Source organism: Pteropus medius, unplaced genomic scaffold (assembly GCF_902729225.1).
Source record: "Pteropus medius unplaced genomic scaffold, Ma_sr-lr_union100, whole genome shotgun sequence".
Classification (NCBI taxonomy): Eukaryota; Metazoa; Chordata; class Mammalia; order Chiroptera; family Pteropodidae; genus Pteropus; species Pteropus medius.
The window spans coordinates 415,208-442,417 of NW_024341756.1; the positions used below are offsets into that span (position 1 = coordinate 415,208).

Sequence of the window (27,210 nt, forward strand, 5' to 3'; positions counted from 1 at the left end):
GTGCTCTTATATATAGGTAAGGCACATCCTCTCTATGGAATTTTCCCTAAAAATTTATTACCTCGGTCTAATCAGGAGAAAACATCAGCCAACTCAAATTCAAGGACAGTCTTCAAAATATCTGAGCACTATTATTCAAATATCTGAAGATCATGAAAGACAAGGAAAAACCAAAAAACTTTACACATTGGAGACTAAGGAGAGATGGTGACTAAATCCTGGATTGGATCCAGGATCAGTAAAAAAAGATTAGTGGAAATATAATGAAATTTGAATAAACTCTAGTTATAAAGTTGTATCCATCTTACTTTCTTAGTTTTGATAAATGTATCATGGTTATGTAAAATATTAACATTAGAGAAAGCTGGGTAAAGAGTATATGGGACTATCTTTTAATTCTTCTGTAAATCCGAATGTATTTTAAAAAGTAAAAAAGGACATTGACTGAAAGTAGTTCGCTATATAGTTTTATGAAAAGCTCATTATAAAATAACATGCCCATATGATCATGCTTTGGTGAAAATGTCCAGAGGATGTGCACATAAAAGAATGGTTCCAGGTCAAGTATGGTTGGTTCTGGAAAATGATAGTGTGCCCTTTTATTTAGGTTTGGTATATGGTTTCTTACATATGAGCAATTTTTACTATTGTTTAATACCGAATTGTTAGCTTGCTTTTCCTCTCATTCCAGAGAATAACTATTCTGGTCACAAACAGCATTTTAGTTTAGATATTTTAACTGATAGAATATAAATTTATCTAAATTAAAAATAACACCTGTTCATTTCCTTTGGTTTGTCTAAAAGGCACACTGCTTTGACGCACATCTTTTTGATGCACACGGGCAGAATCCTGGCTCCAAACAGTAGGAGTATCTAAGATAATAATCTCTCAATTCAATAAACAAGGCAGAAAACCACCAGCTTATTTCTAAAGGAGTCGGCATGGTTTTTAACAGCAAAGAGACTCTTCAGAAACTTAACGATTGATGTGCCAGACACCGTCCTAAGTGCTTTTACAATGTTAAAGCTTTAAACTTCATAAAAGCCTTGTTATCTAGGTATCACCATCGGCTTACTTTCACAATTTAGGAGTGAGGCATCGCTTCTAAGGGTAGAGACAGCCTAAGCAGCCAAGAGACTACCTCCAGCTCTCCCCCTCCCGTAGCGTCGCATCCTCTCTCTGCGCATGCGCATCCCCGCCTCCTCCTCCCCGCACATCCTTCCCGGGCCTCCAGCTACTGGTGGAAAACAATTTCTGGCCTCCGGGTCCACGCGGCGAGGGAGCTGCGGGTGAGCCCCGGAGGGTAAGAGTGGGGGCCAAAGGGGACCCGTGCGGCTCGGGAGTGCGGTGGAAGATGTGGTGCCTAGTGGTGGGGAGGAGACCGGCGGACCCCAGCGGGACCCCAGGCGTCTGCGGCACCTATTGAGCTGAAGGGACGGCGAGCGGGGACTTCTCTGTTCAGTCGGTCCCAGGTCTGGCATGGGACACGGGCTCTCGGGCTCCGCGGGTGTCAAGCCCTTGCCCTGAACTGGCGGTGTCGTGTGGCCGTGGGTAGGGAGCGAGCGAGCGAGCGAGCATGCGTGCGTGACGTGTGTGCTGAGCCCGCAGGCAGGGAGCCGGGCTGCGGGAAAGAACAAGTACGCGTGCGCGACGTGTGCGTGCGTCCCGTGTTCGCTGGGCTTATGGGAAGGGGGCGGCTGTGGAGAGAACGGGCGCTCCTGGCTAGAGGTTGCTGTGAATGGATTGTTCCTACGAAATAGCGGTCATGACACTCGAATTCCTTGTCTGTAAAATGCGAATATCAGGAATACTTGGCCTGGTTGTGTTGTTCTGGACACTCCGGTTTTGTTAGCTGCTATTGTATTTATCTGTTCTGTATGTAATACAAGCGGCTGGAGCTTGAACAAGTCTCGAGGGCTTCCATTCCTCAGTTAACTCGTTGGTGAAATGGAAAAGGAAAAAGGGCTGGACTAGCTAGCCACCAAGACCCTTTCCTGGCTCTAATATTTTTTAGATCCCAAGTTAATTTTTATGTATTCATTTGTTATTTGTTATGTATAATCTTGACAGTATCCTGAAGCCATCAAAGGCTGTGTGACTTGGAAAGTCTGGGACAAATTTAAGAAGAGAGAGGTGAGCTGGAGCTGAGAGGGCACTCAGGTTACACCTCTTTTGAGAGTTTGTGAAGATATAGTGAGGATGAAAGGCTCACCAGCCATAGCTATGGAAATTCTGTCATTCTCTCTAAACATCCCATACTCCCCTCATTCCTGGTTCACTGTTCACTCTTTCTGGAGGTTAGCTGCCCTTAGTGTCCCATTGTTGTTGGCATCTAGAGAATTGCTGAGGTTCCGCTCTCCTGGTCTTAGAGACACGAGGATGGTAGTGCAGGCAGTTCCTTTTTGGATTATCTGGTTTGACCTTATTTGAAAGATGAAAAAAAAAAAAATTGAGCCTGAGAAGGTGACTGGTTCAGATCATGCAATGTGTTAGTAGCAGAACCAAGATTAAAAGTTAGGTCTGCAGTTTCTGAGTCACTGCCAATTTTGTCACTGTTAGGTCAAAGTTACTTTCTTATTAAAAGATCCTTTTGAAAATTGTAAGAAGGTTAGAACAGACATTAAAAAATTCATCTTGACTTAAACATCCCCATCCCTTTTTACAGAAGTTTCTTGGATTATCTGGCTTTCAAGGATTAATGGTACAGGTAAATAGATAAGCAATATAGCGTGAGGGGTTTTTTTTGCCCTCTACAACAGTTTTAACCAATCCACAGTGTTTCCTTTAGATTACTGTTCTAAACTCATGTTTTTAATTTTTGTGTCACAGAACCTAAATTGGTAGTAAATCAATAAGAAATGTTTACATTCACTCAGTGAAAAAATATGTCTAAGCTCAACATATATTGGAGCCACACATGGACATGTAAGTATCTCGTGTGTGGAGCTGTGTAGGCAGGTAAATCCAGGCAGGCCAAGCACTCCTAACTTCATTCTTCCTTCTTTCTCCCTCAGCACATCCTCATCCACTAAGAGCAGAAAATGAACGAATCTCAGGTGAGTTTTATGTTTATTTCTTCCTGTTTATTATTATTGTTATTATTTTTTTTGCTGACATTGGTTAACGAAATCCAGTAACTTAGGTGTACAATTTAACATAAGGTATATGTATATTGTGTTGTGTGTGCACCTCCCATAGTTAAATTTCTTTCTGTCATCACATATTTGACCCCTTTCATACCGTCTACCTCCCTCCTCCCCCCACCCCACCCTGAGGTAACCACTAGTCTATTGTCCATATCCATGAGTCTCTGTTTGTCCTGTTCGTTTGTTGCTTTTAGGTTTATATCCCACACGTAAGGGATATCATGTGGTTTTCAACCTTTTCTGTCTGGCTTATTTTGCTTAGCATGATTATCTCGCGGTACATCCATGTTGTCACAAGTGGCAGTATTTCATCTCTTCTTATGGCTGAGTACTATTCCATTGTATATATGTACCACAGCTTCTTTATCCCGTCATCTACTGTAGGACATTTCGGTCGCTTCCATGTCCTGGCCACCATGAATAATGCTGCTACAAACATCTACGTGCAAATATCTTTTTGGATATATGTTTTCAAGTCCTTGGGGTACATACCCAGTAGAGAGATTGCTGGATCATATGGTAGATCAATTCTCAGTTTTTTGAGTAATCTCCATATTGTTTTCCATAGTGGCTGTACCAATTTGCAGTCCCAGCAGTGTATGAGGGTTCCTTTTTCTCCACATTCTCTCCCACACTTGTTATTACTTGTCCTGTTGATAACAGCTACTCGAACAGATGTGAGATGGTATCTCATTGTGGTTTTGATTTGCATTTCCCTAATATTAAGCAATGTTGAGCATCTTTTCATATGTTTGTTGGCCATTCATATGTCTTATTGGGAGAAGTATCTGTTCAGGTCCTCTGCCCATTTTTTGATTGGATTGTTTTGTTGTTGTTGTTCTTGAGTTGTATGAGTTCTTTGTATATTTTGGATATCAGGCCCTTATCGGAGGCGTTGCTTGCAGATATATTTTCCCCTTCAGATGGTTGTCTTTTTACCTTGTTGACGGTTTCTTGTGTTGTGCAGAAGCTTTTTAGTTTGATTTAGACCCATTCATTTATTTTTGCTTTCACTCCCCATGCCCATGAGGTCAAATTCATAAAATCCTTTTTAAGTCCAAGGTCCATGAGTTTAGTTCCTATGTTTTCTTTTATGAACTTTATTGTTTTAGGTCTTATATTCAGATCCTTAATTCATTTTCAGTTAATTTTGGTGTGTGGTAATAGACAACAGTTTAATTTCATTCTTTCGAAGGTGGCTTTCCTATTTCCCTAGTACCACTTATTGGCTTTCCTTTCTCCACTGTATGTTTTTGGCTCTTTTGTCAAAAATTATTGACCCATGTAAACATGGGTTTACTTCTAGACTTTTGATTCTGCTCCACTGGTTCGTGTGACTGTTTTGCTGCCAATACCATGCCGTTTTGATTATTGTTGCTTTGTAGTATAATTTGAAGTTAGGCAGAATGATGCCTCCAGCCTCATTCTTTTTTCTCCGGATGGCTTTGGCAGTTCGGGGTCTTTTGTGCTTCCAAAAATCTGATGAGATTTTAATGGGGACTGCATTAAATCTGTATAATGCTTTAGGTAATATGGTCATTTTAACTATGTTGATTCTTCCAATCCAAGAACACGGACTATCTTTCCATTTCTTCTGTATCTTCCTCAATTTCTTCTAATAGGATCTTAGAGTTTTCATATATAAGTCCTTCACTTCTTTTGTTAAATTTATTCCTAGATATTTTATTCTTTTTGCTGCAATTGCAAATGTAATTATTTTTTCCACTCTTTTTCTGACACTTAATTATTAGAGTATAGGACCGCTATGGATTTTTGAACTTTGATTTTGTATCCAGAAACTTTACTGTATTTTCTTATTGTTTCTAGTAGTGTTCTTGTGAAGTCTTTAGGGTTTTCTATATAGAGAATCATGTCATCCGCAAATAGTGACAGTTTGACTTCTTCATTTCCTATTTGGATGCCTTTTATACCTTTCTTTTTATACCTCTCTTTTGCCTGATTGCACTCACTAGGACCTCCAATGTTATATTGAATAACAGTGGCGATAGTGGACAGCCTTGCCTTGTTCCTAATCTTAGAGGAAAGGTTTTTAGTTTTTCACCATTAAGTATAATGTTGGCTGAGGGTTTGTCATATATGGCATTTATTATGTTAAGGTACTTTCCTTCTGTACCAGTTTTGTTAAGTGCTTTGATCCTAAATTGATGCTGTATCTCATCAAAGGCTTTTTCTGCATCTATTGATATGATCATATGATTCTTATTTTTTAATTTGTTTATGCCATGTATCACATTAATTGATTTGTGTATGTTGAACCATCCCTGTGCCCCTGGGATGAAGCCCACTTGATCATGGTGTGTAACCTTTTTTAACATGTTGCTGTATCGATTCGCTAGTATCTTATTTGGGGTTTTTGCATCTGTGTTCATGAGAGATATTGGTCTGTAGTTTTCTTTTTTTGTGGTATCTTTTCAAGGTTTTGATATCAGAGTAATATTGACCTCATAAAATGAGTTGGGAAGTATTGCCTCCTCTTCGATTTTTGGAAGGAGTTTGAGAATAGGTATTAAATCTTCTTTGAATGTTTGGTAGAATTCACTGGTAAAGCCATCTGGTCCTGGACTTTTACTTTTTAGTAGGTTTTTGATGATTGTTTCTATTTCCATACTGCTGATCGGTCTATTTAGATTTTCTAGTTCTTCTTGATTCAGTCTAGGAAGTTTGTATTTTTCTAAGTACTGGTCCATTTCTTCTAGGTTATTAAATTTGATATTATATACCTTTTCATAGTATTCTTTTGTGATCATTTGTATTTCTGCAGTGTCTGTCATAATTGCTCCTCTTTTATCCCTGACCTTATTTGTGTCCTTTCTCTTTTTTCTTTAGTGAGTCTAGACATGGGTTTGCCAATTTTATTAACATTCTAAAATAACCATGTCTTTGTTGTATTATTTATTTATTTATTTTTTGTTTTCAATTTCATTTCGTTCTGTACCAACTTTGAATATTTCTTTCCTTCTGCTGATTTTAGGCTTCATTTGTTCTTCCTTTTCTAGTTTTTTAAGATGAAGCATTAGGTTATTTATTTGGGCTTGTTCTTATTTTTGGAGATAGGCCTGTAATGATATGAACTTTCCTCTTATGACCGCTTTTGCCATGTCCTAAAAGTTTTGATATGTTCTACTATCATTATCATTTATTTCTATGTATCTCTTGTTCTCTTTTTTATTTCTTCTCTGACCCAGTCATTCTTCAGTAGTATGTTGTTTAATCTCCATGTATTTGTGCGTCTTCCCTTTTACAGTTGATCTCCAGCTTCAAAGCATTATGATCAGAGCATATGGTTGGTATGATTTCAACCCTCTTATATTTGTTGAGGCTATCTCTGTGTCCCAGTTTGTGGTTGATTCTTGAGACTGTTCCATGTGCACTAGAGAAGAATGTATAAGCAGCTGTTTTGGGATGGAAGGCTCTGTAAATGTAAATTATATCCAGTTGGTCTAATGTGTCATTTAAGGATGTTATTTCCTTATTGATTTTTTTTTTGGATAATCTGTCCATATCCAACAGTGGGGTATTTAGGTCCTCTATTATGATAGTGTTTAGGTCTGTTTCTCCCTTTAGTTCTGTTAGTAATTGCTTTATATATTTTGGAGCTCCATGATTGGGTGCACAGATATTAATAAGAGTTATGTCTTCTTGGTGCATAATTCCCTTTATCATTATGAAATATCCCTCAGTAGCTTTCTTTACCTCTTTTATTTTGAAGTCTGTTTTGTCCGACATTAGTACCAGTACTCCCGCTTTTCTCTGAATGCCATTTGCTTGAAATATCATTTTCCACCATTTCACTTTGAGTCTATATTTGTCTTTGGAACTGAGATGTGTCTCCTGGAAGCAACATGTGGTTTGGTTTTGTCTTTTGATCCAATCTGAAGCTCTGTGCCTTTATATTGGTGAATTCATTCTATTTACATTTAGGGTGATTATTGAAATATGAGGCTTTCCTATAGCCATTTTTTCTTTTGCTTTCTGGTAGCTCGTTGTTTCCATTGCTTCCTTTTCCTTGTGTGTCTTTGTTTTAGTTGGCTTTTGTGGGTTTTCCTTCCTGTCCTTCTTGTGTTATGTTATATACTTCAGTTTCAAGTCTTTGGTGTGCAGTTACCATTATGAATATGAAAAGGATTGTTATATGTATACACTAATCAATTTCTTTATGTGACTCATCTCCATTTCCCTTTGTGTATTTGGATCTTTGAATCCTCCCCTTTTCTGTCATTGTTGTCTCAATTTGTCCCTATGTATACTGAACGTTCATTAACATCTTGCTATAGCAAATCTTTTTTTATTGTTTAAACTTATAATGCCCTGTCCTTAGTAAAGAATACACTCATCTGCTTCTATCTGCCAGCTAGTCGCCTTACTCCTAGTTATGTTTTTGTTTTGTTTTGTTTTTTTATCATTTCGCTTTAGGTGAGCTGACCCCTTTCAGTATTTTCTGTAATGCAGGCCTCGTAGTGGAGAATTTACTCAATTTTTGTATGTCTGGAAAGGTCTTTATTTCTCTTTCATATCTAAAGGACAGCTTTGCTGGATACATTATTCATGGCTGGTAGTTCTTTCATTTAATAGTTTGAATATTTGATTCCACTTCTTTCTGGCTTGTAAGTTTTGTGCTGAGAAGTCTGACAATAATCTAATGGGTTTTTCTTTATAGGTTACTGTCTTCTTTTCCTTGGCTGTCCTGAGAATCTTTGTCATTGATTTTTGATAATTGTAATATAATGTATCTTGGAGAAGGTCTTTTTGGATTGACATAATTGGGTGTTCTGTTGACTTCTTGAATTCCAAGCTCCAGCTTATTTCTTGGATTTGGGAAATTCTCATCAACTGTTTGTCTGAAAGTGCTTTCTAATCCTTGCTCCTTTTCCTCCCCTTTGAGAATGCCCATTATTCTTATGTTTCCTCTCCTGATGGTATCAGCCAATTCTTGTATTTTTCTTTCATTATTTTTTATTCTTTGGTTTCTCTCTTCTTCCTTCTGATTTATCTATCTTCGCTATCATAGATCCTTTCCTCCATTTGGTCAGCTCTGTTTCCCCAGCTTGCTATTTCATTTTTCATCTCTCATCTCCAGAAGTTCTATTTGGTTCTTTTTAAGGGTTTCAGTCTCTTTCCTGAAAAACTCATTCTGCTGATCTAGTTGTTTTTTACAATTCCTGGAATTGTTGATATGAATTATTTTGGATCTCATTGAGTTTTTTCAGGAGTACCATCCTGAATTCTCTGTCATTTAAGTCACATATTTGTATGCCGTCTAGCTTATTTTCTGGAGATTTTTCTCTTTCTTTCTGAGCTGCCTTGTCACCTTGGTTGGTCATGGTGTTTAATGGACTGTTTCTCCACCTGGGCATTAATAGAAGTGTATTCTGCTTTTTTTTTTCTTAGAAAGAAGATTTATTATATAAAAGTCTCTTTAGCCTTTTGGTAAAATGGCATGTTTATTTTGGTTTCCAGGCGTGTAAGCCTCTTGGATCCCTGCTTTATATAAAGTCTTAATAATGCCTTTTTTTGTTCTTAATAGATATTCACATCACTACCCTCAGTTTCAGTCCCTGTCAGTGTTAGCACCAGTTTTGGTAGTGTTTTCCCAGATTCCCCGGGAGAGCCGTGGTGTTTGATCTCACAGGGTATTGGGGAAGGCACTGTCTGGGTTGGAGGATGAGAGCTGCGGCTACAGCCTCACGTTTTGCAGCTGCAGCTGGTAATAATCAACTGCTGTTTCCCTGCCATCCCTGCTTCTCTGCTTTCTGCTCTGGTCCCTGGGCACTGCCGCTGGGTGGAGCTCACAGCTCTCTCAGCAGGGTTCTTCTGGGAACCTGATGCACCTTCTCCCCTCCTACTCCCCCTACAGGGATCTCCAGCTACTGCGAGAGGCCGCTTCTTTATTACTCCCAGTCCACTGCCTGACTTCTAGGATTCTGACCTGTGGTAGCTCTTATGCGCAGATCCCACACTCAGACGTGCTGGTGTGTAGTTTGGGTGTTTTTTGTTGAGTTTTAGATGTTCAGCTTATTGTTGTTTCATGGTGAAAGATCTGGGGACGTCTCTCAGTCCTCCATGTTTCTGACATCCTCTTCTCTTCCCGCTTATTTTAAAATGGGTTTTCTAAAGTTTATAAGGATTTATATTTTTAAAATGAAAAAGTAGAAATAGGGAAAAATTCACATTAAGAAAATGTAGCAAGAGTGTCAAATCCAAAGTAGGGCAGTAGGCAAAATTAGATGCAAGATGTTTAATTTTACAGTTATCCAAGTTTTTGTACAATTTTCTCTTATCTAATAACAACAATGAAATAAATGTGTTATGTTGCCTATAATTATTTCTTGGTGGAAACTGCACAGTGCCAAAGCAGAACTAGTGCAAATACTTTTTAGGCGACCAAACAGTGAGAGTTGAGTAGACAGCTCTCTTGTGGTCCTGCTTGATCCAGGATTAAAACCTTGAAGCTTTGGCAGAATGGAGGGACTTTATATCCTGAAAATAACTCCCTATAAATATTTGTGTCAGCTCATTTGTCTAGTTTGAGTAGTAGACAGCTCCTACTTTTGTTTCTTTATTTCTCATTTACATTTCAACCTAATAAATGCAGTCTTGTTTCTTCACCACTGCTCACCAGAATCATTTCTAGAAAAGGCCACCAAATCAAATCCAGTTTTTGTGTTTGTCTTGCTTGCACCTTCTCCAGTATTTGACACTCCTATCCATAGGTTCTGTTTTGAAAGTCTCCTCTGTTATTGTCTATGTCACTGCCTTCCTAGCCATCCTTTTAGTAATTCTAATAGAGTTCCTTTTTATCCCTCATAAGTTATCTTTTCCTTTTGCTTCAGTAATTGCTTATTCCTGGTTTATTGCTTATCCATTGTTTATCCATCCTTGGCCTATTGTTCTTTTTAGTTTACCTATTTTTCCTGAACAGTATTGTCTCTTTTTTTAATAAAATGTTTTTGAATTGGTAATATATCAACATAGTTAAAGATAGTAAGTAAAAACTCCTCACTCTCCCATCTTCTCTGTGCTTGATTTTCCCTCTAAATAGGGTGACATTTTTTTATCATCTAAACTGAGACACTTTCACTGAGAATGAAAGAGGTTCTACAAACAATTATGCTGTGACAGCTGGCATATTAGGACAGTTTCAGGCCATTATTTCTTGTTCTTGCTTGTCCTCCCAGTGTTTCTTTATTTAGTTAAAAGAAAATATTTGTATGTATTCTTGTATGCCCCCTTTTTTTATTTAAAAGGGAATCCATTATCCTTAATCCTTCTCAAATTTAGATGCACCTGTACACCACTAGCATTTTGTTAAAATGCAGATTTTGATATAGTAGCACTGGATGGGTCCCTGGATTCTGCCTTTCTAATAAGCTCTCAAGTAAAGCTGATTCTGCTGCTAAAGGAACCACACGTTGAGTAGCAAGTCTGTACACTATTTTCCTTCTTTTGCTTTTTTTCACTTCTTTTTTTAGCCTGCCCCAGAGATCTCTCTTTAATATAACGTGGATTGCTACTTCTTTCTGTTATAATGGCATAGTAATTTAATCGTGGATGTTTCATAGTTTATTTAACTAGTTATTAACTATTAACAACCTTTTGCTACTACAAGCCATGTTTTAATGAATAACTTTGTACATGTAGATTTATTCTATCAGATAAATTCCCAGAAGTGGGATTGCCAAATCCAAGGGTGGATAGAATAGATAAACTTGATCAGTTTGGTGGTATTTTAGTATCATTTTATATACCCTTGACACTGCATGAGAGTGCTTATTTCTCCACAGCTATTCTCCATAGATTATGTGGTTCAACTTTTGGACTTTTGGCAACTGATAAGTAAAAAGTGTTATTTTATGTAGTTTGCACCAGCAATTTTCTTAACAGTGAGTGAGGTTGAATATTTTTTCATCTCTCTAAAAAGTGTCTTGTTTTTGCTCATATTGCTCCTAGGTTTCTGGCTCCTCCCCACCCCACACCCAGTGTCTAGTCAGCTCTATATGTTAGGGATACTAATACTTGTACATATTACAAACTATTATTTTCTAGTATATCATTTGTCTTTTGATAATTGCTCATGGTGTTTTTATTCCATGCAGGTATTCTGTTTTGGGATACCACATTTCACTTAATCATCATGTTTCCTTAGGCTCTCCTTGGCTGTTACAGTTTCTCCGACTCTCCCTGTTTTTGATGACTTTGACAGTTTTGAGTACAAGTTAGGTGTTCTGTGGACTGTCCTTCAATTGAGAATTGTCTGCTGTTTTTCTCATGATTAGAATGAGGTTATGGGTTTCTTCAAGAAAGACCACGAAGATAAAGTACCATTTGGTCATATCAAATCAAAGGGAAAAGCTCTAACATGACTTAACGAAATTAATGTATCATTGTTGATCACCTGGCTGATGCCTTGTGGTCTAAAGTAGTCATATCTGTTTTCTTATTATCTTTGCAAACAGTTCTTTGTGAAACAAGGTTGCTTAGGCCCAGTCTAGTCTAAAGGTTATTTTGTCTTGTTTTAACATTCTAAATATTTGAGACATAAAACATGCAAGGCAGTCCCTTTATGCACTGATTTCACTACATCCCACACAAATTTTGATAAGTGGTATTTTCATTTTTATTTTATTTCAAATTTATTAAAATTTCTTTTGAGAATTCTTCGACCTATCAGTTATTTATAAGTGTGTTGCTTAATTTTCAAGTATTTGGGAGATTTTCTAGCTATCTCTTATTGATTTATATTTCCATTGTGGTCTGTGAACATATTTTATATGATTGGCTATTGTTTTAAATATGTTAAGGTGTATTTTGTGACCTAGATGATGATCCATCTTGGTGAGTGTTCCATGTGAGCTAGAATAGAATGATAGAGTGTATATTTTACTGTTTGGATGGAGTCAGTTAGATCATGTTAATTGATAGTGCTACTCAGGTCATCTATGTACTTACTGATTTTCTGCCTGCTTGATCTCTCAACACAGAGAGAAGTGAAGTCTCAACTATCATTATAGATTTGTCTATTTCTAACAGTTCTGTTTTTGCTGTATGTAATTTTGATACTCTTTTGTTAGATGCATACGTATTTTGTGTCTTCTTTCTCTAATATGATTTTAAACCTATCTAATGAGTTCTTAATTTCAGATAGTATATTTTTCAGCTCTAGAATGTACATTTTATATATGTATGCATATATGTGTGTATATGTACACATGTATCAGATGCCCCCAAGACCATCCCCATGTTCCTTGATTCACTAGAATGACTTAGTATGTAGTTGTACTTATGGTTATGAGTTATTGAAGTGAAAGGATGCAAAGCAAAATCAGTAGTGGGAAAAGGCGTATGGGGCACAGACCAGAAGAAACCAAGCACAGGCTTTTAAAAGTCTTCTCCCAGGACACACTTAAGTCCTCTAGTAATGAGCTATGAGAACAAACATGAAATATCTGCCAGGGAAGCTCAGTAGACACTCAGTGCTCAGAGTTTTTATCAGGCACTGGTCACATGGGTGGGTACTCTCTGCTTAGCATATAAAATTCCAGACTCCAGTAGGAATGTATACGTGCAGCATAAACCACATTGTTTACACAAACAGGTTAGGCTTGGTGAACCATTCTTATCAGGATATAGTAAAAACCCTCTTGAAATCCAAGTTCCCAGATGCCAGCCAAGGGACACCCTGTGGCAGACCTTTCAATGGCTAGTAGTCTCAGGCTTGCTTTAGTAAGTCTTTTCTGTACAACACACATACTGTGTATCTGTTGAACTTCTTCCATTTTTTTCATTTATTTCATATTTGCATGTTATATTGAACATTTTAACCATAATTCATTTTGAAGTTCTTGTTTATCACTTCCAATATCTGGATCTCTTGTGGGTCTGCTTTTATTGTCTCTTTCTTGGTCCTTGTCTTTTTACAGAACATGAAATTTTTTATTGGTTACCAAACATTGTATTTAACTACAGGAAAATTGATCGAGGCTCCAGAAAATAATCCCTTTGAGCAGAAGGGATTCATCCTTTTCTCTCGGCAGGTAGAGTGTAGGCTGGTCTCTTTAATCAGTCATGGGTTGAGCTTGGTCAGGGTGTGCACCATATTCATTTCAATCCCACCATTCATTTTAATAACGGAAAGCTTTACTCCTCAGTGAAAGTTAACTTAATATAAAAGATAGTATGAAAGAACTAATTTTTCTTGGTAACACCAGTCTACTTTGTGCATACTGCTAGCTTCTGCAATGTCTAATTTAGTAAATGTTAAGGTATATGTCTTTTTATTGAGTTATAAACACTTTGAGGACAGAAACTGTTTATTTTCATCAGTAGTATTTGTAGCAGTTAGGACAGATCCAGGAGCTTACTGGAAACTCAATTTGTACAGATACTCTTTCATCGTACATAGTATAGCACAAAAGAAGACATCCTATATGTCAATTTTTAGTAAACTCTAAAGAGATTAGTTTTTTAAAATCTTTTTCTCATCATATAGTTCTAATGGCTTCATATAGAAAAAGAATATACCGTTACAGGAACAAGTGTCATTCAAAGATGTATGCGTGGACTTCACTCAGGAAGAGTGGTATTTGTTGGATCCTACTCAGAAGATACTATACAGAAATGTGATGCTAGAAAATTATAGCCACCTTGTCTCAATAGGTAAGAATTTTTTTCCTTGTGACTACCAGTAGCATGCATTTTTTAGTTGATGAAACACATGGATTTTCTGTGGAATTTTCTGATTTGAAGCTTGAGATTGAAGGCTCTAAGATGAATGATCCCTTTTGGCCACCATAAAGAATGCTGTGTTCTTGCCTCAGGGATTGGTTCATTTGGGCACCTCCTTTGGACAGCTCCTGAAGCTGTACCTTTCCTCCTCATCATTTTTTCAGAGTCCTTAAGCCAGACTGTTTAGCCATAGTTCTATATTATTTTCTCTTAACAGGGTGTTGCACTATTAAGCCAGAAGTGATCATCAAGATAGAGCAAAAGGAAGAGCCCTGGATATTAGAGCAAGGATTCCCAAGCCAGTGCCACCCAGGTGAGTTCATTAGTTCACAGGCAGATGGAAGCCAGAGGAAATAAGATCTGAGGGCCATTGGCTTAGTGTTTATCACCTTTCAGATATTTTTCAGGAATTTCTTTTTGTAGCCCCAGACTTTTAGAAGTGACTAAGGACAATTGGCCCACATCTGTCCATTACTTTAAATCACATTCCCTCATAAATGTCACTTTCCCTCATAAATGCTTTCCTTTGTTCTTTTAAGAATGATTTGCGTATACCCATAATCCAAACTCAGTTGGCTTCACCTTAGATAATTTTTCTTAGTTTATCTTTTAGAATTATTCACCTTCCCTCTATCGTTTTTGAACACCTTTTATTAGCTGGTATGTTTTCATGCAGTACTTCTATATATTCATTTAACAAATATATGATGAATACTCAATAAGATCCAGTTAGGTTTTTGGGTGTTTAAAAGAACATTGGTTCTGCTATCATAGAGTGAAGGACAAAAAGCATATATGTGTATTCATGTGTGTAGGTATACGTACGTACATGTACATATGCACACACAATGTTGGGTAGTGGTAAGTACTGTAAAGAGAGTTACAGCACTGGAAGGAGGCATGAAAAATGATGGCTTGTGCTACTTGGTAAGGAAATCAGAGAAAACCATTTTGATGAGGTCAATAGAGATGAGCATCAAAGTGAAAAGTATGAGTTATGTGGATTCTGAGAGTATTCCAGGCAGAGGGAACACTGGATAGTGAACTTCTTAGACAGATGTATTCTCAGAGTGTTTGAAGGATGGCAAGAGGGCCAGTGTGGCTGGAGATGAATGGTCATGAGGGAGATTGATAGGAGATGATGTCATGAAAAGTCGTATGGACCATGGGAGATATATTTATTTTATTTTGAGTGATGTGAGAAATCCCTTGTGTGTGTGTGTGTGTGTGTGTGTGTGTGTGATGGTAAATGTAAATCAGATTAAGTCATAAGATCTAATTTACAGTTTTGATTTCTATGCAGTGAATACACTGTGGTGAGTGGGCAGTGGTTAGGCATGAGCAATGAAAGAATACCAGTTAGGAGGCCATTATGTATACCAAATGGGAGAGGATCATGGCTAACTATGTTGGAAGTACTGAGAAGTAGTAGATTTGTACAGATATCTTGAAGATGAGACCAAGAGGATTTGCTGTTGGATTGGATATAGAATGTGAGAAAAACAGAGGACTTAAGCATGATTCCAATGATTTGTTTTAAGCAACTAGATAAATTAGGGTGCCATTTACTGAAATAGCAAAAATTAGGGAGGCAAGATTATAGGGAAGTAATGACGAATTTAAATTTGGACTCAAGAAGCTTGAGATAACTGTTAAAATCTAGTCTGTAATGAATTGGAGGTTGAACATATACAAGTATGGAGTCTAGAACTAGAAGTATCAATTTGAAAGGCTGCAACTTCAGGTGGTGTTAAAGAGATGGGGCTAGAGGAGACCTTCTAGATTATATGTTGGCAAACTTTGTTGTAAAAGACCAAACAGTAAATATTTTAGGCTTAGTGGCTACAGGTGGTCTTGGTTGTTGCTGCTGCTGCTCCTCTCCCCGTTTTCACCTCTTTCTCTCCTCTCTTCTCCTCCTCTTTCTTCTTCCTCCTCACTCCTCTCTATTGCCTCTTCCATCTTTTTCCCTCTAAAAATGTAAAAAACATTCTTAGTTCAAGGACCATTACCTTGCAGTCATAGTTTACTGACTCCTTGTCTAGAGAGTGGTCGTGGGAGAAGTAGTTCTGGAACAATACACTTTTACAAGGCCTATAAATCCATTAAATCTCATCATTAGAGGAAATTGAGAAGGAACAGTCTAAGTGACATGAAAACCAGGGAGCCTGGTTTTCCAGGAGTTAAATAAAGAACATTCTACCACTGTACTACTACTTTATAAGCGACAACCATGGGTTACTATACTAAACCTGTTATCCCTCATTTCTAGTCTCTTCCGACTCCTATTGTTGTTTTCCTTTCAAAACCATCTTTCACATCTTTTTATTTTCTCACTTTTCACTGATATCATTTAAAATCAGAACTGTGTATGTTTTTTTTATTCCTGGCTTGATATGATTTCTAAATGGTTTTTATATTTTTACCTAAAGAATTCACTGTATATTTTACTAACCTGACAAAGTTGCTTTTGAAATTAAAGTCTCCTTTCATTGACTATTGCATTATGATCCTATTTTACCTATCTGAGTTTCTTTCTTTCTGCTCCCCAGAATTTATACTAAATCTCATTCTGTCTTATATCTTAAATTCCATTTAAAAATGCTGTCTCTTATCTTCAACTTTCATTCTTGTTTACTTTGCCTTTTCTAATACTTAATATTGCACATGGAAAGTGTTTAGACATTGTATAGTACCTAGTAATGGATTATTGTTACTATTTCACTTATTTTAAGTTAGAGCTCAATGTCTGTTCCTTAGGGTTTCTTTCCCATTGAGACTTTCTTTTCCCAAACAGAAGGCCCTTTCTAAGTTTTCCTAATTCTGATACTGTAATAATTACTTTGGTGATTAACTGTGGAGCCAAGTTTAGAAGAGGTCCTTCTTTTTCATCCATTCAGAAAACATTCTGTAGTATGTTTCCTAAATGCACATTTCTATATTTTGTCCTCATGTAGTATAGCTCATCAGGTATAGGTTGGAAATAATTCATATGCACATTGCTTTCTAAGAATTATTAATGTACTTTTTCCTCAATGAAGTCCGAGAAAATAGGATTTTGGTAACACCTACCAAAATCCAGACTGTGGCCATGACAAAAGGTGTAGCATTGAACAAGGGATTTATTTTACATTACAGTGGATTATACAGACAATAACTTATAAAGATAGCAAGTAGGGGCTGAAAATGGTAAGGATGTTATAATTTGTTGGTTTTGTTCTTTTATTATTATTATTGTGGTTTGTTGTTTTAAATTAAAGAAAGTAGCATTTCCTGAGGAATGTGCAGGTTCCAAGGAGAGCCAAGGCTGGAGTACAGCTAGTTAAGTCAAAAGTATGTTGTTGGGAATGAACAATTTAACAGAGACCCAGCTAGAGTTACACAGAGGTAATTTAAATGGACTTGTGGAATAGTGGCTTGAACACTTAATATGAATCCTGTTGGTGTAAAGTCAGTTTGCTTTTGTTTTGATTCGTTTTTGCCAGGATAATAACTATCATCTCTTGGTCCTTGGAGCATTGGGCTCAAAACTGTCATAGGTTTTTTTTTTAATATGTGATTAACATTGTTGCATTAGGTAGCAACAGTGAAGTATGACAAATTTTTATGATAAAAATCTACCGAAGGTCTCAGAACCATATAGAGAAATGTGATCATTATGGGTCTTGTAAGTAAGTAAAATCCACAGATATAAAAGCAGGAAAACCTCAATATACAAGATAAACATAGAAATAAAAGCAGATTTAAAGATCAGTATTGCCTCAGAAACAAAACTGTTGGGGAAACTAAGTCAGCAGATTGAAGTGAAGAAACTTAAGACTTGATGATCAGGATAAATTCATTAACAGCTGTGAGAAAACAAAAGGAACCTGGTCCTTTTGCAGAGATGGCCTTTCCCTCATCTTTGTTGTATTTCTTGTTGAACATTTCTGTGATTGTGAATCACAGCTACGTAGATAGATAGGAATCTGAGGTAAAGCAGTGTCCCTTAATACATGAGGAAAATGATGCTTTCGGAAATTTATTTTGATGTTGACTTATCAAATGGAGAGGAAAAAGAATGACAACGTGTATATTAATGAGGATCCTACCACAGTAATCAGAAACCGTGATCTATCTCTGTCAAATCAAATTGTTCTTCTAATATGTTTCTCAACCTATTTTCCTTAAAAAATAAAAGAAAGAACTCTCTCATTGAACTTATTTAGTTCTCTGAGTTTCTTGTTCCTTAAATGAACAACTCTCAGAAAATCTCTATTGCTTGCTTACCATGTCTTGAGTTTATTTCACCTTATCTCATTTGCCTCTCGTATAGCATTTTAAAAAATAATTATTCCTTGTGAATTAAATTAAAGGAAAATCTAGATCCTGGGTTATAGGACTATTTTTTTTTTAACCTAAGGAAGTTGGTGTTTTCAGAACTTTAGTTGGATGTTGATTTATAGAGTAGAGGAATGTATTCCAGTAAGAGTTCTACCCCAGTAATCATTGTATGGTAGGTTTAGACCTAAACTATTCTCTATCAAACATAGTTCATCCTCGAAAGCCCTTGTCTACTAATCTTCACTGTCACTTTCTTCAGTGTTTAATGTCTTTTTTGGTCTCGCCCCATTTTCTGAGTTTCCCTGTTTCTGAATCATTTCTGAATCAGCCACCCCCTGTTCCTTGTGCTTTGAATTTTATTTATTTTTCTAGCTAGTTTTAAAGATTATATTTAAAAGGTGTTAAGTGTCATTGCCAGTTTTCTGTTTCCGCTGAAGCATGTATTTTCCACTCAAAGGGTAAAGGAAATATATACTTAGATTTAGTTCATACAGAAAACTGAGCATGAAACAAAGAATTGAGTGTGTAGTAGGGCATTTGTGTAAAAGTCTAATTCCATTAGAAATGTACTGGGATTCATAAAATGTGGTTATTTTTCTCATTTCTAGAAGACTGGAAAGTTGATGACCTGATAGAGAGCAGCCAGGAAAATCAAGATGAACATTTTTGGCAACTTGCTTTTACCACCAACAGAACATTAAGCATAGATGGTGGTGATAGAGTAAGGAAAACTTTCAGTCTGGGTACAGACTGTGTTCCTTCAAGAAATTTTCCTTATAAGATATGTGACTCATGTGAAATGAGTTTGAGGAATATTTCAGGCTTAATTACTAATAGAAAGAACTATTCTGGAAAGAAGCCTGATGAATTTAATATATATGAGAAATTGCTCCTGGATATTAGGCATGAAAAAACTACTGGAGGGAAATCTTATAAATATAATCAAAAAAGGAATATGCTCAGTCATAGCCAGGATCTCACTCAGCTAATTTTTGACCAGCCTTTTGATTATAATGAAAATGGACAAGGCTTCCATGAGGAGGCACCCTCTTTCACAAACAAGAGAGCTCAGATAGGAGAGACACTCTGTAAATATGATGTATGTCAAAGAACCTTCATTCAAAGTTTAAAGCTCAATTTATCTCAGAGAACTCATTTGGAAATGGAGCCATATGAATGCAGTATTTGTGGGAAGTCCTTCTATATGGATTTAAGATTCGGACATCAGAGGGCTCTTACAGGAGAGAATCCTTATGAATATAATGAATATGGGCAAATTTTCTGTGACAGTTCAACTTTCATTATCCATCATGGAACTTATACAGGAAAGATACCCCATGAATATAAAGTAAGTCACAAAACGTGGGAAAAATCAGGCCTCTTTAAACATCAGATAGTACATATGGGGGAAAAACCTTGTGAGCACAAGGAAAATGGAAATAATTTCAACAAGAAGTCACATCTCACCCAACCTCGAAGAGCTCATTCAGGAGAAAAAACCTTTGAATGTGCTGAATGTGGGAAAACATTCTGGGAGAAGTCAAACCTCACTCAGCATCAGAGAACTCACACAGGAGAGAAACCCTATGAATGTACTGAATGTGGAAAATCTTTTTGTCAGAAACCACACCTCACCAACCATCAACGAACACATACAGGAGAAAAGCCCTATGAATGTAAGCAATGTGGAAAAACATTCTGCGTGAAGTCAAACCTCACTGAACATCAGAGAACACACACAGGAGAGAAACCCTATGAATGTAATGCATGTGGAAAATCCTTCTGCCACAGGTCAGCCCTAACTGTACATCAGAGAACACACACAGGAGAAAAACCCTTTATATGTAATGAATGTGGGAAATCCTTCTGTGTGAAGTCAAACCTCATTGTACATCAAAGAACTCACACAGGAGAGAAACCCTATAAATGTAATGAATGTGGAAAAACCTTCTGTGAGAAATCAGCTCTCACTAAACATCAGAGAACTCACACAGGGGAGAAACCCTATGAGTGTAATGGATGTGGGAAAACCTTTAGTCAGAGGTCAGTACTCACTAAACATCAGAGAATTCACACAAGGGTGAAAGCTCTTTCAGCATCCTGAAAGTTCAGAAACCTTCATCCACCCTTTTAAATTCCTTATAGTTTTTTTTTTTAAACAAGATAAACCCAAAGAATGTCACAAAGTACTAAAAAATGACATTTTATTTTACTTCAGATAATTAATAGTAGAATAAAACCTTATCGATGTTTTAAATATGTGAAAGCTTTTAAGAAAAATTAAAAATTTTCATCAGAAAACTTGTACTGATGGGAAATTTATTCATTTAAGTAATATGGTAAAAATATTCATTGAGAAATTGTGTAGTGTCATATTCCAGAGGTGATACCAAATTTTATTGTAAATGTAATGGGCGATATTCATTTATACCAATATTTACAGTGTAATTTGAAGCCAAAAAAATTGAATGACAACATTAAACATTTCTGTGAAGAGTCCCTAATGTTTGCAGGCCTTATGTGTGTATACTAATATAACAAAATTTGAGGTTTGCTTGATTTGTTGTATTTTAGAGCCCAACATTCTTGTAAAGAGAAAACATGAACACTTAGTTAAATAACTATTAAGATCTTTCTTAATATTTCTCGTTCTAGATACTACTAGTGTCTATAGGTTAACATAATTATATATGTACATGTAAATATATTTATACACACACATACCCACATACATACATTGGTGTGCTAGAGTAAGCTCATAGTGGCTTGCAAGTACCACTGATTGTTAAATTTTCAGGAATTTTGTGAGCCATTTGTTAAATAGTCATTTAAAAATTAAAGTTATAAATTTATTAAAAACAAAGGCAGTAAATATGGAACACTCATCACTTCCTAATTATAACATTTTGCTACTTTCTCTGTTCTTTAGGTTACACATATTGTTGAATCTGCATGGAGAAAATGCTCTATATTGGTGTGCTACTGCACTTCTCTTCCCAATTCTACATTCAGTGCTATCATGTTGGCAGCTTAGCTTTAGTGGGAGTATTTAAACCATGGAAATTGGCAAAATAAAAGTTTAGGTTTTTTATTTTATTAGAGAACCATTTGTCAAATATTTACCAGCACACCACTATGGATATAAGGAAATATATTTGGAAAATTTAAAGTGCAAATCACATGCCCTTTCTCCTATTTCCTGACATAAATACATTATCACAGAACTGCCTCTTCAGTAAAAAAGCCAAAATATCTTTTTGTGAGGTTTTTAACTACCTCTGCATCAGTTTTATTTTTGATACCACCTGAGTCTCTTTAGAGTGTGGCCTGTACATGTTATTTTACAACCATATTACCTCCCTTTCCTCTGACTTTTCTGGCATATATGAATGAGTATGGCTATTATTGCAGAATTACCACTTCCATTAAAAACCCAAACTATTTTCTGAGGTTTTTCAGCTACCTCTGGGTCAGTTAACACTGTAAATGTTAATAACAATCACACATAAATTTCACAAAGGTAACATCAGTTTTAAACAATAATACTGTACTCTACAACTGAAAAATAAGTCATATGTAATGAAATGCCTCTTTTATACTCTTGGTACTTCATTTCTGTATCTATTTAGACATATGTGTAACTCGAGTTATATGTAATCCAGGAACTATGTGTTTGTATTGCATATTATAGAGTGTCATATACTGTCTCTGTTTCCTAATGCTTCCCTGCAACATGTTGATAAGCAATTCCAGGAGACTATTCCTTACTTGCTGGGGCTCTTTTCTCTTTGTCCATCCTTCCTCCCAATTACATAGGGGTAAATACAGCTTACTCTGAGTTAATTATGGAGATTCTATGCTAACGATTTTATTGGAGTGGATATGTGAGCAGTGAGATGTTTGGAAAATATTCTGCAGTGTTTCTGAGAAAGATCTCAGCAGTAAAATACTCTCATGAGATATCAGAAGAGATTGTCTATTCTGCTAGACTGTTTGTTATGCCAAATTATTGTTTGTGGTCCTTTAGGACAATAACCTGAAGATAATAGTACACAAGATGGGATGACATGAGCTCCACAGTTCTATCTGGACCTGCTCTCTACTAGGATCTTATATTACTGCGATAATAAGAGTTTCTTATTTATTCTTAGGGCTGTCTATTTCTTAGAGCTGAAGGCATCACCCTGATACAGATGAATTCTTTTCTACCTGTTAACGTTCTATACAATGATTTTGGGGAAGAGTTATTTCTTTTGACAAGTTAACATAGGGATGAGTCTTTGTGTCAGCTATGGTTCTGGTAAAAATAGAATTCTAGACAATTTTAATGGCAGACTTACTACAGTGGTATGAGCCAGAAACAAGGGATATTGAAGCACCAAGAGACTAGCATCAGCAGGAAGCCATTATCATTCTAAATCCTAAAGGGGCAAAGGATGGAAACGTTACCAGAGGCCTGTGAGAATTGCTTTCATGGAGAAGGGGCCATCTCGTAGGAGATAATTGTCATTACTGGAATTGTGGCACCAAATTACTGGTGCCTTCCTTTGCAGAACTCAACCAGATGCCATTTTCAAGTAGGCACTGAGGAGGTCTGGGTAGAGCCATTGGAGAATAAGCAGTGCAGTGTTTTTGATTCCTATAAATTCCTATGTAAAGGCTCAATATTAGAAATTTATTCTACTGGTTAAAAGTTGTGTTTCTGCTTTGTTGTGCTGCTTTGTCTTACCATAAGTAAATTCCTTTTGGAACTAAGCACTGTAGAAGGTATCTTTTTGACATGTGTGAAACAGATGTGTAAAATTGCATTATTCATACATCCGTCTGTGGTGTTTCTTGTTAAGTGTGGTATGAGGTAAGCCACTCACTGTTCTTCCAAAGAAATAGCCAGTTGTCTTTGTACTGTTTGATTAATTCACCCTTTTTCTTGTTGGCTTGATACAGCTTTTTAATCATGTCCTTACAGGTCTTGTCCAAAACATCCACTGAGGCATTTGGTCCATGCCAAAAGATCCCTGATATTTGGTCCTGTCCAAAATGTCCAGTGAGACATTTGGTCCACACTAAAAAGGTCCTTGACAGTCAGTCCTATCCATAACGTCCATTGGGACGTCTGGTTAAATAATACACTTAACTTTGTGAAAATTTTATTTGTTATTTTTATTGTAATTCCTGATGAATTTTGGATTTCATATTCTTGTTTTTCCTTGTCATGAAGTTCTGCAGGGTTACTCTTAAGTTGATGAGCATTGCTCTCAGGAATAGATGAACCTGATTATTGGCTTTATATTTATTATATCTTAACAATTTCAGTTATACAAATTTGATTTTGTCAGTATCATTGTGAAATTGGTGGCTGTATTTGAGTGTGACTATCAAGAACTTGGGCGATAACTTGTTTATTGCTTTGCTGTTATCGTTTAATGCTTTAGTAAATCTCCAAATTGGAGGATGATGCACTACCATCATCTTTGAAATTTGCTATGCTGACCTTCCACTGTGTTGTTTGTCCTATGATTGCCCTTCAGTACTAATATGTAAACATTCCAAGTTTCTGGTGGAAATCTTGGAGCTTCGGTTTTCTGCCTCTGCCACACCTTCCATGGACATACCCTTTCTCAACTTAATCCATTACATCATCTAAATTTCCTTCTGCATTCTCCACAATGTACTTAAAAGTTTATTTACATCTTTCAGAGATACAAATGGAAGTCCAAACAATATGTATTTTCAGTCACAGTGTTACTTTCCATTGTCTTATACTTGGCATGTTAGACCCAAAAAAGATATTTTCACCACAGTGGTTGTGAAACAAGTATCTTTTTACTTCTGTATTTGGTAGTAGTCAAATCACATTTATATTTGCAATCTTAAAATCCATCATGCACAATGAAGGGTTAATGACATTTCTTTCCTGTGCAAATGCAAGTATATATATACAGATCTATCTCCTCCCCATTCCCCTGCCTGCTTCCTGCTACGTGAGAAAGGGAGCTGTATCATCGTGTCTTTTCATTGTAAGGGCATAAATCAATGGCATAGTATAACCCAGTACTACACTGTGCACAGTAACTGAGTGAACTTTGTTGGTGCTGTCTTGAAGGTACCATCATTGAATAATGTACTGGTACCTGAATATTGAATATTGTCCTAAGTTGTGTAAATAAGAATTCTTTCATCATTTTGGGCACCAGAATTGTGCATAAGAAGTGGTTCTCTGCATCTAGTTACTTATGCTTCTTTGTAATTTTAGTTCTAGGCAATGAAGTTAGGTTTGGAAGTCGATGTCTGTTTGGAATTCTTGCCATTTTTAGTTTCTCTCTGGTAGCATTACAGGACCTATTCATCATAAATATCTTGGAGAGTTCCTTGAAGTACCTATGATGGTGTTACATTTAGTTCTTCTGCATGTTGTTTTAACTTATGCAGGGTTTTCCTTACTCCCCCTTCAATACCAGTGTTCTGCTGATGTTTTCCTTTCCCTTCTTGAATGACTGTAATGTTATCCAAATCCTGACTAGTTGTCCATTGGGCGTTGCAGATTCTCCTATCTTCACAGCACCAGTACCTTTTACTACTGTCTCTGTTAAAGGAATGGAAATGACAACAAAAACCATTATAATGTAGCATTTTGGCTTTTATGTGAATATACTATTTCTGCCATATTCTTCTGAGAATTTCCAAATAAAGATGTCATATTACCAAGCAACAAAAGGTTTTTTTTTTGTTTGTTTGTTTTGTTTTGTTTTAATTTACAGCTTTCTGACCAGTGACCACTAGTTTACTGACAGGGAAATCTTAACTAACATCTTACAAATTGGACACTGGTTCACCAGTGCTACGTCAGCAAGTAGGTAGGCACCAGGTAAGAGCATAGTTGTCCATGCTGATTGTCAGGTAAATGAGACTCACACCCACTAAAATCTCTCCAAATAGTAGCAGACTCTTCTTGCAATCTACCACAGTTGTACCTCTGTAGGACATCAATTCAAGGGAAACATCAGACATTAACCCTAGGCAATGGGATAGTTGTAGGGTGGTCTATTAGATGTCTGGTATTCCCCTCATGGTAGCTATTACACCTGACTGCCATGTGATAGGAGAGCTACACCCACTCTCACTCCTGAACAAGCCAGACCACTCTATTTGACTAAGCTCCTTGTTTCAAACTCCACCCTTCTTGAACAACACAGCCATACCCAACCAATTCCCCAGTGATATTAACAGCACCATGCATCGTGAAATCCCATCCTCAACCTGTCATTTTCTGTGCATTTCTCTATCTGTAGGACTCTTCCTCAGTACACATAATTAAAACAAATCTCACTCTTCTGCAAGATTCGAACCCCGACCCATCTACCTAACCCCATGTGCCATTACCACCTAGTATACCAAGGCAAGAAGGGTTATTGGCAATATAGTCGCAACACAATTATTGGACCAATAAAACATGATAGTTCTTTTTACGTATTAATCCTGTAAACTTAAAATATAAGTAAACATTATGGGCTATTTGAACCCAGATGTGTTTTTCTAAGCATAAACACAGACTCAAATATCAAGGATCATTTGGCATAGAGCAATTATGCCGATGTTTTTGATAAGACAAATTTCAAGACCTTTTGGCATGGGCCAAATGTCTCCTGGACATTATGAACAGGACCGAATTTCAAAGACCTTTTAGCATGGACCAAATGTCTCGATGTTTTGGACAGGACCAAATGTCCACTAATCTTATCATGTACTTAAATGTTATGTAGTGGCTCTTGCTTTTGTCTGCTTAATGCAACTTTTCTATGTTCTAGTAATATAACCAGTCTTTGTGAGCACAGAGTTGGTATTGACCCCAGAGGTTACCATCTCTTCCTGGCCCCATATTTGTATTGATCCAGGAATGATTTTTGTTACAAAATAGACCAATGAGAACCCATCCCTAGAGTATTATTGAAAAGTCACCATGACTAGAAAGTTTGTGTCCTTGTTGTTACCAGCAAGCATATAAAGAAAATACATCTGCATGGAAGAAGATGATGGTGATAAAGTGCTATAAAGAAAATTTTTGTTTTTAAATCACAGTAGACTTCTATATATCCTAGGTTGCTGAACTGGTCTTGTTAACAGTGATTCCCAAGAAATGGATCTCATCTTTGGCTTGTACCTTCCAGGAAATTGCAGGAGATCCTGCAGGTAACAGGAGTGCATACTGTATAGCCAGTTTGAAGACTAAAAGTTTAGGATTTGTTGAAGTTCACTGTATTGCTATATTTTTGTAGATATTTTTAAAAAAATAATCAAAAAAAGAATAAGATAAGTCATCAGAAGGATTATTTTGATTTTAAATAGCATGGAGAGGGAAAGCTACGGTGGGAAGGCTACAGAGGAGAGAGTGAACCATTTGGGTATTTGGGTATTTGGAGAAAGTGAGAGAGAAAGAGGGAGAGAAAGACATACGTGCATAACCAACAATTTTATATGTTATTTTGTTTCATGAAACAATACCCTAATTACCTTTAACGTACTTTATTGTTTTATTTTGTATTGTGTACTACATTCTATTAAATATGCGTTCCTATATACTAAACTTATTTCACAACCAACTAATGGCTCATCTCCTAGAGCTTGAAAACCAGTGCTCAAGTGTATAAAATCAGGAGAGGAATTGCCAGGTCATAGATATACCTATGCAATTTACACTCCTAGTGCCTGGAAATTGTTTTCTGATTAACTCCCAAGAACCCATTTCTTTGGAATTGGGTCCATTTTCTGTTTTGAACTTGGCAACTCCTTGCCTAGTGTGTCCTATCACTTCAAATCCAGCCTGTACTTGGCAGGGAAAGGTGGAGCCATAACCTTTGGAAAGGTTCAATCTATTAGTATTCTAGATGCTCTCAACCACTACCCCTTTATTTGTTTTCCTGGAAATAGAGTAGCCCAGATGGAATAGAGAATTAGTGAGCTCGAAGACAGAAATCTAGAAATGGGTCAAGGAGAAGAGAAC

The 27,210-nt window shown here is 36.7% G+C and overlaps 1 protein-coding gene across 10 annotated transcripts; it reads left to right on the forward strand.

Annotated features, from left to right (window-relative positions):
• The first annotated feature begins 1,195 nt into the window (after positions 1-1,195).
• ZNF248 (zinc finger protein 248) lies at positions 1,196-24,926 on the forward strand. 10 transcript variants are annotated; one of them, XM_039852720.1, is made up of 6 exons: positions 1,196-1,306; positions 2,833-2,928; positions 3,018-3,059; positions 13,657-13,823; positions 14,110-14,205; positions 18,821-24,926. In XM_039852720.1, exons 4-6 carry the CDS (start codon positions 13,790-13,792, stop codon positions 20,314-20,316), a joined length of 1,626 nt encoding a protein of 541 aa, XP_039708654.1. In that variant the 5' UTR covers positions 1,196-1,306; positions 2,833-2,928; positions 3,018-3,059; positions 13,657-13,789; the 3' UTR covers positions 20,317-24,926. The 10 variants fall into 10 exon arrangements, with proteins under 10 accessions (XP_039708654.1, XP_039708598.1, XP_039708590.1 ...); XM_039852664.1 differs by having other exon boundaries at positions 13,697-13,823; XM_039852675.1 differs by having other exon boundaries at positions 1,210-1,292; positions 13,697-13,823.
• The last annotated feature ends 2,284 nt before the right edge of the window (positions 24,927-27,210 follow it).

Excerpts from the sequence above, each read along its gene's own strand:
- ZNF248 (XM_039852664.1), top strand. Across the intron at positions 13,824-14,109 it reads TAGCCACCTTGTCTCAATAG|GGTGTTGCACTATTAAGCCA; the intron begins GTAAGAATTTTT and ends TTCTCTTAACAG. Across the intron at positions 14,206-18,820 it reads CCCAAGCCAGTGCCACCCAG|AAGACTGGAAAGTTGATGAC; the intron begins GTGAGTTCATTA and ends TCTCATTTCTAG.